This window comes from Bubalus bubalis, chromosome 18 (genome assembly GCF_019923935.1).
Source record: "Bubalus bubalis isolate 160015118507 breed Murrah chromosome 18, NDDB_SH_1, whole genome shotgun sequence".
NCBI classification, from domain to species: domain Eukaryota; kingdom Metazoa; phylum Chordata; class Mammalia; order Artiodactyla; family Bovidae; genus Bubalus; species Bubalus bubalis.
Window position 1 is genome coordinate 45,221,909 of NC_059174.1, and position 15,516 is coordinate 45,237,424.

At 41.9% G+C, this 15,516-nt stretch overlaps 1 protein-coding gene across 1 annotated transcript in view; it reads right to left on the reverse strand.

The window, feature by feature from the left end:
* Positions 1 to 486: 486 nt before the first annotated feature.
* Positions 487 to 15,516, reverse strand: part of LOC112580389 — a 34,961-nt gene continuing 19,931 nt past the window's right edge. The window contains exons 8-10 of the mRNA XM_045163210.1: positions 10,339 to 10,464; positions 8,042 to 8,136; positions 487 to 605 (exon numbers count right to left, since the gene is read on the reverse strand). Of these exons, the coding sequence (XP_045019145.1) occupies positions 8,110 to 8,136; positions 10,339 to 10,464 (153 nt within the window). The 3' untranslated portion in view covers positions 487 to 605; positions 8,042 to 8,109. The remainder of the gene's footprint in view (positions 606 to 8,041; positions 8,137 to 10,338; positions 10,465 to 15,516) is intronic.

The window sequence follows — 15,516 nt, forward strand, 5'->3', positions numbered from 1 at the left end:
CAGGGACTGCCCTCATCAAGTCACCAGGGACTGCCCTCATCAAGTCACCAGGGACTGCCCTCATCAAGACTTAATCACTTCATCACCTGCACCTGCCATCCACAGGTGAGCACCAATTAAGTGTATGTCCGGGGAGAGAAAAAGGGATTGCTGAGCACCTAGTCAGTTTCTAGCACGATCAATCAATTTGGCCACCAGATTATCTGTTATATTATTTCTCCCACATGCTCAACACTCTCAACCTTTTTATGTGACAATCCCAAAGCCCATTCAATCACTGCCTCCATCAATGATAGAATTTCTGTTCCCAACCTAACCTCAGACCTGGAGGCTTCTCTCCAGGTTCAGGGACACAATGAAAGGGACCTATTCAAATTGCTGACGAAATAACTGCTCATCTAACTTTATAAACACATTGATAGTGTCTTTGGAGTAAGAGTATAGAATAAACTACTTCACATCACAAATGAGAAATTTAATGTAGAATTAACCTGCATAAAACAAAATTCTTTTTTAAGGATCTTCTATTTAATGATGATGAAAAGTGATCCCAGGTGAAAGAACTGTGATGATAGAAGAAATGAGGCTTCAAAAGAGAGATGCATCTGTGGATTTAAAAAAAAAAGCTCATTATCTGTGTAAAACATGAATAAAACTCCACTGTGAAGTCAGAATGACAGCATTAGCATGTGCAGCCTCAATAACATAAATATATACTCAACTGAAAACTAATATTAATATTTTATTTTTAATAACATGTACATACTGAGATGGGACAAACTGCTTGATGTTCTAAGTCTCTCAATATTGTGGAGGAGGGAGGTAAGGTATTTGAAACTCTTTGTTCTGTTTTGTTAAATAAGTGTTTGTTAGCTTAATACTAGGAATCACAATTCCAAACTAGAAGAAAGAAAATTTGGACTGTAAATAAGTAATCAGTCAAAATTTTAAAAAATGACCACCTAAAGAACAGTGAGGCAAATAAATTTGCATAATAAAAGAATATAGTTAAAGTAAAATACATTAACATTAAGTGAATATACGAGAGATGTTCAAATTAGCTGTCACTATGCTATCCGGTCCCATCACTTCATGGGAAATAGATGGGGAAACAGTGGAAACAGTGTCAGACTTTATTTTTCTGGGCTCCAAAATCACAGCAGATGGTGACTGCAGCCATGAAATTAGAAGACACTTACTCCTTGGAAGGAAAGTTATGACCAACCTAGATAGCATATTCAAAAGCAGAGTTATTACTTTGCCAACAAAGGTTCGTCTAGTCAAGGCTATGGTTTTTCCTGTGGTCATATATGGATGTGAGAATTGGACTGTGAAGAAGGCTGAGCACCGAAGAATTGATGCTTTTGAACTGTGGTGTTGGCAAAGACTCTTGAGAGTCCCTTGGACTGCAAGGAGATCCAACCAGTCCATTCTGAAGGAGATCAGCCCTGGAATTTCTTTGGAAGGAATGATGCTAAAGCTGAAACTCCAGTACTTTGGCCACCTCATGCGAGGAGTTGACTCATTGGAAAAGACCCTGATGCTGGGAGGGATTGGGGGCAGGAGGAGAAGGGGACGACAGAGGATGAGATGGCTGGATGGCATCACTGACTCGATGGACGTGAGTCTGAGTGAACTCCGGGAGTTGGTGATGGACAGGGAGGCCTGGCATGCTGTGATTCATGGGGTCGCAAAGAGTCGGACACGACTGAGCGACTGATCTGATCTGATCTGATGCTTCCCCGGTGGCTTAGATGGTAAAGAATCTGCCTGCAATGCAGGAGACCCAGGTTCAATCCCTGGATTGGGAAGTCCCCTTGGAAAAGGGAATGGCTATCCACTCCAGTAATCTTGCCTGGAGAATTCCATGGACAAAGGAGCCTGTTGGGCTATAGCCCATGGGATTGCAAAGAGTCAGACACAACTGAGCGAATCTCACTCACTCATCTGGGCTTTACAAATTAGCAGTCAATGATCTTTATTGAGACCAAAATACCTTTTATGAGGAATTTAATTTTCATTCAGATCAGATCAGTCACTCAGTTGTGTCCGACTCTTTGCGACCCCATGAATCGCAGCATGCCAGGCCTCCCTGTCCATCACCAACTCCCAGAGTTCACTCAGACTCACGTCCATCGAGTCCGTGATGCCATCCAGCCATCTCATCCTCTGTCGTCCCCTTCTCCTCCTGCCCCCAATCCCTCCCAGCATCAGGGTCTTTTCCAATGAATCAACTCTTTGCATGAGGTGGCCAAAGTACTGGAGTTTCAGCTTTAGCATCATTCCTTCCAAAGAAATCCCGGGGCTGATCTCCTTCAGAATGGACTGGTTGGATCTCCTTGCAGTCCAAGGGACTCTCAAGAGTCTTCTCCAACACCACAGTTCAAAAGCATCAATTCTTCGGTGCTCAGCCTTCTTCACAGTCCAACTCTTAGATCCATACATGACCACAGGAAAAACCATAGCCTTGACTAGACGAATCTTTGTTGGCAAACTAATGTCTCTGCTTTTGAATATGCTATCTAGGTTGGTCATAACTTTCCTAGCACAACTAATTCCATGCCATCCTCAGTCACCACCAGTGGAAAGGAGCCAGACATTGAGCAGGGATGTCCTAGGTTTGGCTGGTGGGGTGCCAAGATCTTATATTGAAGGTCATGAGGGTCATGACCAAGGCCTAAAGCCAGCTGAGATGTCCATGGGAAACTGTAGTACATATGCTTTTATTCAGAAAATCACTAGGTCAGCAGCATTCTCTGGTGAGGGAGATGGGGGTTGGAAAAGGTGTATGATCATAATTACAAAAATATCTGCCCTTTTAAAAACATGTTCATATATCAAGCATACATACATGTACAGATGCTGTGTCCTTTAACCTACAAAGCAGTCTGGAGAGGTGAATCTGCCCAGTTTACAGAGAAGGAGATCAAGGCCCAGAGATCCTTGTGTTGCCTTTGGTAATATTTGGTAAGTGGCTGGGAATGTGCCCCATGGAGCTGCAGTTCTGCCCAACACCCACACGATCTCCTTCCCAGTATCATCTAATCTGGGCTGAGCCAGGGTCCCTCTGTGTCAGAAAAATGAAGCCATAGAAAAATGAACTGCCTGAGTAACCCTCATGGAGACAGGGAAGAATCTCACCTTTTCCAAGCCCCAGAAATGGCAGCCTTTGGCTCCAGCAGATTACTGTGTACTGATCAAAAAATATAAACACAAGAACAGGACACACCCTGCAATCCCATGTATGCAGTGGCTTTTTCAGAAATGAGAAAAATCATCCCCTGGGGCTTACCCCCTTATCCCAACCATCCATACATCTGTTAGCTCTGCTTCCTAACATGACCTCGGTCATAGTCTACCCTCCAGCTTAACACTAGAGTCCTGGGTCAGTCCACTGTCAACACAATCCTGGATTATATGGCAGCTTCGCCACATCCCCTGTCTCAGTTCTTGACTCTACCGAGTACATTCCTCACACATTAGTAGTTGTTGTTGTTTAGTCACTTAGTCATGTCTGACTCTTATATGAACCCGTGGACTGTAGCCTGCCAGGCTCTTCTATCCATGGGACTTCCACATCAAGAATACTTGAGTTGGTTGCCATTTCCTTCTCCAGGGGATCTTTCCAACCCAGGGATGGAACCTGTGTCTCCTGCATTGGCAGGCAGATTCCTTACTGCTGAGCCACCAGGGAAGCCCCTCACACTAGTTAGAGGGGGATTTAAAGACAAATCAGATTGTGTCTTTGTCCTAGTGAAACCCTCCCACAACCTCCGTAAGCAATTAGGATGAAATCTACACTTTTCACTTTGCCTTCAAAACTCTGTGCATCAATCTCTGCCTCCTACTCTGCCTCATTGGCTCAGCCCTTGCGGCCTCAAGATCTTGGCCCATGCTATTTTCTTTCACAGGAATACTATTTCCTATCTTTTGGACCCAGCTTCAGTGCCTACTAAGAAGTCTGCATGAAACCCGTTCTTTAGTGTCTGCTTTCCTTATTGCACTTTACAATTTATTGACCCATGTTTACAGACAAGGATGCTAAGGCCTGGGGAGAAGAGACTTGTCCAAGTCTGGTGATGAGAATAACTTGGAAGTGCTAGCAGAGCAATCTATACACAGTATCCAGGCTCTTAGCCACCAGCAACTAGACTGCTCCTTCCTCTGTACATCTTCCTCCAAGACCCCAGTTTTGAGCCTACTCTACTTTATGCCCTTGGAGGCCCTGGACAGGTTTCTATTGTAGCAGCAGAGTAGTTTTACAGTACCTGTTTTCATGCGTGTTTCCAATGCTATACAGTGAGTTTTCCTCTTGCTCAAGAGCCCAGTCTTAGTCACCCATGTGTATTTACTCCCAAGTGATGTGTCAAGGACACAGTGTGTGGTAATGTGGATGAAGGATGACTCAAGACTCTTGCTCATCATACCGGCAAGAACACACCAGAGTCCTTTGAAGACAGATGTGAAGACTGAATGAGAGAACTGAATAATGGAGGAACCAACTCCAGGATATCCTTCCTCTGCTGGGCTGTACATCACTCCTGCTGAGGAAAATGGAGTCTTGTGCTTTTGTGGGGGCCCTGTTACAGCATTCTTGCCTTGAGAACCCCATGAACAGTATGAAAAGGCAAAAAGATAGGACACTGAAAGATGATCTCCCCAGGTTGGTAGATACCCAAAATGCTACAGGAGATCAGTGGAGAAATAACTCCAGAAAGAATGAAGAGACGGAGGCAAAGCAAAAACAACACCCAGTTGTGGATGTGACTGGTGATGGACATAAAGTCCAATGCTGTAAAGAGCAATATTGCATAGGAACCAGGAATGTTACATCCATGAATCAAGGCAAACTGGAAGTGGTCAAACAGGAGATGGCAAGAGTGAACATAGGCATTTTAAGAATCAGTGAACTAAGATGGACTGGAATGGGTGAATTTAACTCAGATGACCATTATATCTACTACTGTGGGCAGGAATCCCTTAGAAGATATGGAGTAGCCATCACAGTCAACAAAAGAGTCCAAAATGTAGCACTTGGATGCAATCTAAAAACAACAGAATGATCTCTGTTTCCAAGGCAAACAATTTAATATCACCAGTAATGCTGAAGAAGCTGAAGTTGAATGGTTCTATGAAGACCTAAAAGACCTTCTAGAACTAACACCCAAAAAATATGTCCTTTTCCTTATACGGGACTGGAATGCAAAAGTAGGAAGTCAGGAAATACCTGGAGTAACAGGCAAATTTGGCCTTGGAGTACAGAATGAAACAGGGCAAAGGCTAACAGAATTTTGCCAAGGGAACACACTGGTCATAGCAAACACCCTCTTCCAACAACACAAGAGAAGACTCTACAGATGGACATCACCAGATGGTCAACACTGAAATCAGATTGATTATATTCTTTGCAGCCAAAGATAGAGAAGCTCTATACAGTCAGCAAAAGCAAGACTGGGAGCTGACTGTGGCTCAGATCATGAACTCCTCATTGCCAAATTCAGACTTAAATTGAAGAAAGTAGGGAAAACCACTAGACTATTCAGGTATGACCTAAATCAAATCCCTTATGATTATACAGTGGAAGTGAAAAGTAGATTCAAGATCTGATAGAGTGCCTGAAGAACTATGGACAGAAGTTCATGACATTGTACAGGTGGCAAGGATCAAGACCATCCCCAAGAAAAAGAAATGTAAAAAGGCAAAATGGTTGTCTGAGGAGGCCTTACAAATAGCTAGGAAAAGAAGAGAAGTTAAAGGCAAAGAAGAAAAGGAAAGATATACCCATTTGAATGCAGAGTTCCAAAGAATAGCAAGGAGAGATAAGAAAGCCTTCCTCGGTGATCAGTGCACAGAAATAGAGGAAAACAATAGAATGGGAAAGACTAGAGATCTCGTCAAGAAAATTAGAGATACCAAGGGAACTTTTCATGCAAAGATGGGCAAAATAAAGGACAGAAATGGTATGGACCTAACAGAAGCAGAAGACATTAAGAAGAGGTGGCAAGAATACACAGAAAAACTATACAAAAAAGATCTTCATGACCCAGATGGTGTGATCACGATGGTGTGATCACACACCTAGAGCCAGACATCCTGGAATGCGAAGTCAAGTGGGCCTTAGGAAGCATCACTAATAACAAAGCTAGTGCAGGTGATAGAATTCCAGTTGAGCTATTTCAAATCCTGAAAGAGGATGCTGTGAAAGTGCTGCACTCAATATGCCAGCAAATTTGGAAAACTCAGCAGTGGCCACAGGACTGGAAAAGGTCAGTTTTCATTCCAATCCCAAAGGAAGGCAATGCCAAAGAATGCTCAAACTACTGCACAATTGCACTCATCTCACATGCTAGTAAAGTAATGCTTAAAATTCTCTAAGCCAGGCTTCAACAGTAAGTGAACCATGAAATTCCAAATGTTCAAGCTGGATTTAGAAAAGACAGATTAACCTGAGATCAAATTGCCAACGTCTGTTGGATCATCAAAAAAGCAAGAGAGTTTCAGAAAAAACATCTATTTCTGCTTTATTGACTATGCCAAAGCTTTTGACTGTGTGGATCACCACAAACTGTGGAATATTCTGAAAGAGATGGAAATACCAGACCACCTGACTTGCCTCCTGAGAAATCTGTATGCAGGTCAAGAAGCAATAGGTAGAACTGAACGTGGAACAACAGACTGTTCCAAATCGGGAAAGGAGAGTGTCAAGGCTGTATACTGTCACCCTGCTTATTTAACTTATATGCAGAGTACATCATGAGAAATTTTGGGCTGGAAGAAGCACAAGCTGGAATCAAGATTGCCGGGAGAAATCTCAATAACCTCAGATATGCAGATGACACCACCCTTATGGCAGGAAGTGAAGAGGAACTAAAAAGCCTCCTGATGAAAGTGAAAGTGGAGAGTGAAAAAGTTGGCTTAAAGCTCAACATTCAGAAAATGAAGATTATGGCATCTGGTCCCAACACTTCATGGGAAATAGATGGGGAAACAGTGGAAACAGTGTTAGACTTTATTTTCCTGGGCTCCAAAATCACTGCAGATGGTGATTGCAGCCATGAAATTAAAAGACTCTTACTCCTTGGAAGGAAAGTTATGGTCAACCTAGATAGCATATTCAAAAGCAGAGACATTACTTTTTCAACAAAGGTCTGTCTAGTCAAGGCTACGGTTTTTCCAGTGGTCATGTATGGATGTGAGAGTTGGACTGTGAAGAAAGCTGAGTGCCAAAGAATTGATGCTTTTGAACTGTGGTGTTGGAGAAGATTCTTGAGAGTCCCTTGGACTGCAAGGAGATTCAACCAGTCCATTCTACAGGAAATCAGTCCTGGGTGTTCATTAGAAGGACTGATGCTAAAGCTGAAACTCCAATACTTCTGACCACCTCATGCAAAGAGTTGACTCATTGGAAAGACCCTGATGCTGGGAGGGATTGGGGGCAGGAGGAGAAGGGGACAACAGAGGATGAGATGGCTGGATGGCATCACCGACTTGATAGACATGAATTTGAGTGAACTCCAGGAGTTGGTGATGGACAGGGAGGCCTGGCATGCTGCGATTCATGGGGTCGAAAAGAGTCAGACATCACTTAGCGACTGAACTGAACTGAACATAGTCAAAGGCTTTGGCATAGTCAATAAAGCAGAAATAGATGTTTTTCTGGAACTGTCTTGCTTTTTCAATAATCCAACGGATGTTGGCAATTTGATCTATGGTTCCTCTGCCTTTTCTAAATCCAGCTTGAACATCTGGACATTTATGGTTCATGTACTGTTGAAGCCTGGCTTGGAGAATTTTGAGCATTACTTTACTAGCGTGTGAGATGAGTGCAACTGTGTGGTAGTTTGAGCATTCTTTGGCATTGCCTTTCTTTGGGCTTGGAATGAAAATACAACCTAGTCCTCCTCAAGTAATAAGAGTGTAATAATAAGTGTGTAACAGGTCACAGGACTCCATGGCTGCCAGGCCCCCGGGCAGGTCACAATAAGAGGCTTCCCAGTGACCCTCTATTGACCCCCTCACCTGCTGACCATTGGTCACTCACCTGAACAGGAACTTAGGAGAAGCCTCTCTTCACCACACATAGATTTTGCTCATTCTCCAGCAGATGGGTCAGTTCTGGTTTGGGAACAGGATACCCTGATCATGGAAAAACAGGACAGCAGTGTTCGAGTAAATGTACAAAACTGTTAGTCGCTCAGTTGTGTCCAACTCTTTGTGAGCCCATGGACTGTAGCCTGCCAGGTTCCTCTGTCTATGGAATTCTCCAGGCCAGAATACTGGAATAGGTTGCCATTCCCTTCTCCAGGGGAAAGGTACAAATTGTCCTCTCTATTCAGTATGATAATCAAGGATGAGAGCTTGGAATGAGCTTGCTCCCACACATGTAAAGAAACTGCTGACCTGGAAACCAAGAGTACAAACAGCACCCTTGGACCAAAATGCTGCATAGGGTAGTGATAGCTATCTACCTAACACCCATTCCCCTTGATCTCCATCCCACAGGAGCCAATTCAAGGGGCCCCTTCGCTTTACACACAGCCACAGGACCCCAGGAAGGTGACACCTTTTTCTTGGGAGTTATTTTCTCATTAACCTAAGTCAGTGTTCCAACCTCCCTGGGTATCAGAACCAATTGGGGATGCCTGGTTTTGATCATTAACCAAATGGAACCAAATCTCTGGGGAAGAAGCCTGGATGTGAACGTTTAAAAGCTCTCCAAGTGATTCAGGTACCTAGGGAGAACTGTAAAGCACTGTATAAGTCAACTGATGCCTGACTGTCTGACCGCTTTCAGTTTTATTTGGAAAATGTTGAAAGTTTTGCTATTCGGAAGTTATGATTTGTGGTGGTGTAAAGTGAGGCAAAGGGACTCCGTATAAACCAGAAGACATTTGCATCAACAGTCTCAGGGCAGAAATTAATCCTTATACTATGAATCTCACAAAAAGCACGTTGAGTGAAAGACCCTGGACACAAAGCAATGCACACTGTGTGATTCCACTTATGTAATGATCCAGAACAGGTCAATCCAACATCTTGGTGTGGAGGTCAGCGATGCCAAGTCTGACCCTAAAGAGTAGTGTCTTTGGTGGGGAACCAACTGAGAGACAGTGGGGAAAACCTGCTTTGGGGTGAAAAATACTCCACAACTTGATCTAGGTGGAAGTCATAGGAGTGAGTATACAGAAAAATATATTAATACAATTGAGTTAGACACTGGAGATGATACATTTTCTTGAATATAATTATACCTCAAGTAAATAAACATATTCAAGTAATAATTCATGCTAAAAACTGTTACAGTTGTCTTTGGGCAGCAGCTTCCTGGAGGGGAGGGAATTGGGTTCAGAGTGAGCAAAAGGTACTATGAGAATTAAGTTAGTGGGGTAGAGAGCATCTTTTCAGGGACAGGGCCTGACAAGTGTTGTGAGTGCTCAGGGAGCAGTAGTTGTGTCCACTATTAACAACTGCTTTTGTTAAAAAGTTGACCCATATTTTGTTTATGTCAATTGACTTCTTCAGAAGGGGAATCTTGTATCACGTGTAAATGGCAAAACCAGTCTTTTTCATGAATAGGTAGCATCAAAATATAACAATGAAAACAGAATAATGTTATGAGTTCCATAACTTTTGTGTCCTGCCAGGAATTTTGAGTCAGGGGTTGCTCCTTGTGTTAAAAGGAAAATTAGCCACAGTTAGAGGAGGCATCAAAGACTTAGCACTCAGAGATATTGTATAACATCTCTTATATGTGGAATCTAAAAAGAAATGATACAAATGAACTTACTTACAAAGCAGAAGAAGACTCACAGTCTTAGAAAATGAACTTATGGTTGCCATGGGGAAGGGATAGTTAGGGAGTTTGGGAAAGTCATGTACCTACTGCTATATTCAAAATGGATAACCAACAAGGACCTATTGTATAGCACATGGAACTCTACTCAATGTAATGTGCAGGCGTGGCTTGCCTGACTTGTGGACTCTGGAAATAGCCCCTCATCTCCAGCCCCTGCTTACTGAGTTACGGGGACACCTAACTCAACAAAGCTTGACCATTCAGTTTTGTTCCAGTGAGAATCTGGAATAAGGGCCTCAGAGTGAGGCCAGCCTGGGCTAGGTATTGGAGTGAGGATGGGCTTGGTTTAGTCCTTTGTGGTGCCTGGCTAGACAAAAGGAGACCAGGAAAGAGGAGATAGAACAGAAATGCAGCAGGAGTTATGGGTGGGAGGGAGGGAGGATGGACTTCAGAGGCCTTGTCTACCAGTCAGGACTGAAGTGAGAGGATAAAATGAGGAAAGAGGCTGTGGGTTCCAAACACAGGAGGGAGGTGGGCCTTACCAGTGAGACCAGGAGTCCGCAAGTCTCCAGCATTACCTCCCAATACAGGATCCTCTGTGCCAGATCCAATTGCCCCCACTCCTCCCAAGTGAAGGTCATGGCCAAATACTTGAAGAGCGTCAGTGTCTGGAAAGTCAAACACAGACAGCCACATTGACTTTGAAACTTTGGGATGAGATTAGAACCTATTTCTTGGTCACTGCTAAAGTTGCAGAGAGACTCAAGGCTTTAAACACCAAGCACACTAGTGAGCCAAGCTCTGCGCTGTGTTCAACGTGGAGGCAGAAGCTGCCTTTGGACATAATGCAGATGTGTCAGAGAGAAAAGCCGTCCATGGGGGGAAGATGTTGGAGAACGACACAAGTTTCAGGCAAGTCCATAGGACTATAAGGGGCAGACAGCAAATGCTCTGGCATGTCAGAGCATGGGAAAATAAGATAAAAATTCCAGCGGTAACGGTGGCATCAGCGGAGCCTCACTGGTCCTCCTTATGTGTCAGCACCATGCTGACGGCTTCAGGTGCTGTGTTAAAGTATCTAAAGTCCCAGGTCTGGATCCAGATTCCTAGGTGTTAAGTCCAGCCTCTAGAAACAAAAGTTTGCCAGATACATGATCTTGGGGAAAGCACTTCATTTCTTTGAGCCTCAACTTACCCATAAATATAGTAATAGTTCCCACGTCACAAGGCTGTTATGAGAATTAAAGAAAAAATATTGCAAATGTAAACACTGGAGTGAATGGCTTATGTAAGGACTCAATATGTGTGTTTGTGTGTGTGTTGAAGAGTATGGAAGTTTCTTTCTTCTTTTTTTTGTAATTAGTAATAATTACATTTCTTAGAACCATATCAGACTTACAGAAAAAGTCAGCAGATAATAGAAAATTCCCATATTTACCACCTCCATCCCCAGTTTCCCCTATTATTGACATCTTACATTAGTTGGAACATTTGTTACAATTAATGAACCAATGTTGATATATTATTATTAACTAAAGTCCATAGTTCATTCTATCTTAGTATTTATCTAATGTCATTTTTCTGTTCTAGAACCCCATCCAAGATACCACACTGCATTAGTATCTCAGGCTCCTCTTGGTTGTGACAATTTCTCAGAAACTATGCTTGTTTTAGATGATCTTGAGAGTTTTGAGGAGTATTGGTCAGGTATGTTGTACGATGCCTCTCTACTGGAACTTAATTGTTTTTCTCATGATTGTGGGATTATTCTCATGGCCTTATGGATGGAGGGCGAAGATCACAGAAGGATGCAAACTATCAACATGATTTATGACTGCCTGTTGAACTTGACTGATTACTTGGCTGAAGTAGTGTTTGTCAGGGTTCTCCACTGTAGTTACTGTTTTCCCTACTGTCCATACTGTACTCTCTAGGGAAGTTATATTCCCTCTCCTTTAGTGTGGAATATCTACCAAGATTTTTGAAATTCTTCAGCACTGAAGATTTGTCTTTTATTCCCCATTTATTAACTTATTCAATAATCTATTTATATAAATATATTAATATACCTTGTACTTTGAGGTATAATTGTATGTATATTGTTGTTCATTGTTGTTTAGTTGCTAAATCATGTCCAACTCTTAGGAACCCTATGGATTGCAGCATGACAGGCTTCTCTGTCCTTCACTATCTCCTGGAGTTTACTCAAATTTATGTCCATTAAGGCAGTGATGCCATCCAACCATCTCATACTCTGTCACCCCCTGCTCCTCCTGCTCTCAATCTTTCCCAGCATTGGGGTCTTTTCCAATGAACGGGCTCTTCAGATCAGGTGGCCAAAGTACTGGAGCTTCAGCATCAGTCCTTCCAATGAATATTCAGAGTTGATTTCCTTTAGAATTGACTAGTTTGATCTCCTTGCAGTCCAAGGGACTCTTAACAGTTTTCTCCAACACCACAGTTTGAAAGCATCAATTCTTTGGCACTCAGCCTTCTTTACAGTCCAATTCTCAAATCCATGTATGACTACTGGAAAAACAATAGCTTTGACTATATGGGCCTTTGTCAGCAAGGTGATGCCTCTGCTTTTTATATACACTGTCTAGGTTTGTCATAGCTTTTCTTCCAAGGAGCAAGTGTCTTTTAATTTAATGGCTGCAGTCACTGTCCACAGTGATTTTGGAGCCCAAGAAAATAAAGTCTGTCACTGTTTCCACTTTTCCCCCATCTATTTGCCATGACGTGGTGGGACCAGATGCCATAATTTTAGGCTTTTGAATGTTGAGTTTTAAGCCAGATCTTTCACTCTCCTCTTTCACCCTCATCAAGAGGCTCTTTAGTTCCTCTTTGCTTTCTGCCATTAGAGTGGTATCATATGCATATCTGAGGTTGTTGATATTTCTCCTGCAATCTTGATTTTAGCCTGTGATTCATCCAGCCCAGCATTCCACATGATGTATTCTGCATATAAGTTAATAAGCATAGTGACAATATGCAGCCTTGACATACTCCCTTCCCAATTTAAAACCGGACTGAACCAGTCCATTGTTCCATGTCCGGTTCTAACTTTTGCTTCTTGACCTGCATACAGGTTTCTCAGAAGGCAGGTAAGGTGGTCTGGTATTCCCATCTCTTTAAGAATTTTCTATAGTTTATTGTGATCTACACTGTCACAACAAACTGAATAAAGCAGAATCAAATGCTTTTCTGGAATTCTCTTGCTTTTTCTAAGATCCAACAGATGTTGGCAATTCGATCTCTGGTTCCTCTGCCTTTTCTAAATCCAGATTGTACATCTGGAAGTTCTTGGTTCATGTACTTCTGAAGCTTAGCTTGAAGGATTTTGAGCATTATCTTGCCAGCATGTGAGATAAGCACAAGTGTACAGTAGTCTGAACATTCCTTGGTATTTCCCTTCTTTGGGATTGGAATGAAAACTGACCTCTTCCAGTCTTGGGGCCACTGCTGAGTTTTCCAAGTTTGCTGACGTATTGAGTGCAGCACTTTAACAGCATTATCTTTTAGGATTTGAAATAGCTCAGCTGGAATTCCATCACCTCCACTAGCTTTGTTATTAGTGATGCTTCCTAAGGCCCACTTGACTTCACACTCCAGGATGTCTGGTTCTAGATGAGTGACCACACCATTGTGGCTATCCAGGTCATTAAGAAAGGCAAAGGAGAAAAAGAAAGATATACCCAACTGAATGCAGAGTTCCTGAGAACAGCAAGGAGAGATAAGAAAGCCTTCTTAAGTGAAAAATGCAAAGAAATAGAGGAAAATTTGATAAAATAATATATATATATATAATTGCTCAGATTGTTCCCTCTCTAGCTAATGGGAGCTCTTTCAGTTGGTTTCCTGTGTCTCTTTGATATGCTCCCATAATTATGGAGGTTTTTGGAGTACTTCCTTACTTTCTGGCACTACTAGGAGCTTCATGCATCTTGCCCCAGTCCTAGATTCAGCCATTTCTCCAAGAAGCCTTGATTCATTTTATTAGAGAATTGTATTAGAATCAAGATCTGGCTACTAGGTGTCCTAACTGTTACTGGGATGTCATTGCTTAGGCGCTCTCAGCTAACAAAACAAAGAAATATGTGTATATACTAATCTGTATCTGTATACACCATCTGTATCTATATTAAATTAAACACGAGTTCTTACTGATGTCTCCACTGTAATCCACTACCACACAGATCATGGATCATTCTAATCGCCTTCCTTTGTTCATCTGTAAATTCCTGCTTAAACAGTGACACTCCTGGCTCCTACCATTCAGCACCCATTTACTTAATAGCTCAATTCCAGTACATATATATATAGCAGTACTGGAAATGTTAACCGGTACTCCTGTGGGAACAACTTTATCATCTGAAGTGCGTATTTGCAGTTCATTTTGTCTTTACTCTTATAATCTCACTCATTTCCACACTTACTTAGGTCAGCACCTTTCCCCCATTTCCTCCCAGGAGGTTGTGTCATAATTCATAACATAGATTCTCCGATTGCACTCTGTATTATTTTCTGAGATTCCTCAATCTGCTAAATTGTTATTTTAGTTTGCACACATTAAGGTTTACTCTTTGTGCTGTACAGTTCTACAGGTTTTGACAAATATATGACAGTATAACAGAGAATAGATTCATAGCTATAAAAATCCTCTGTGCTTTATATATTCATTCCTCCCACCTTCCCCTCAACTCCCAGCAATCACTGACCTTACTGTATCTATAGTTCTTTTACCAAATGTCACAGAATTAGAATCATAAAGTTGTCTTTTCAGAACAGCTTCTTCCACTTAGCAACCGGCATATAGGAATATATTACATGGGCTTCCCTGGAGACCCAGGTTCAATCCCTGGGTCCATAAAATTATCTGGAGAAAGAAATGGCAACCCACTCCAGTATTCCTGGATGGAGGAACCTGGTGGGCTGCAGTCCATAGGGTCACAATTTTACAAAAAGAACAGAATTTAATGAGTCCCCATGTACACATCACTCAGTTTCAACATTTATCCTAATTTTTGCTACCCTTGTTTCATCTGTCATCTCCATTTTTACCCTGGTTGGAGCAGTTTAAGGAAAATTGTATGCATCTCTATAAGTAAGAACATTTAAAAATACAACCACAATACCATTATTATACCTAAAAAATAAAAAAGATTCCTAATAAATACTCGGTCCATACTTAAAATTGCATGATTATATCAAAGATGGGAATATATTGTCAATTTGTTCAGTTCATCATCCAAACAAGTCCAAAAATTACATTTAATTGTTATGCCTCTTAAATCTCTCTCAGGGAAAGAACACAAATCTTGTCATCATAAGAGACAGTAGATGTTATTTAGAGTAAAAGTGTAGCAAAACAAGCTGAATTTTGTTTTGTTTTGTCCTGGTGTTGCATTATTAGTGCATCATATTCACTCAACACTACAATCTGTGCAGAAAATATGCAAATAGCTTGGCTTACAGAAGCCATGCTCAAAGTGTGATCCTGAGTCAAAAGCATCAGCATAACACAGGAACTTGTTTGAAATGTAATTTCTTGGTTCCCACCCCAGGCCTATTGAAGCAGAAACTGGTGATGGAGCTCAGCAATCTCTGTGTTAACAAGCCCTCCTGGTGGTTCTTTAAAAAATAGTAATAATAAGCTTCAGGTGTACAGCATTATAATCCAATATCTGTACAAACTGCAAAGTGATCACCACCACAAG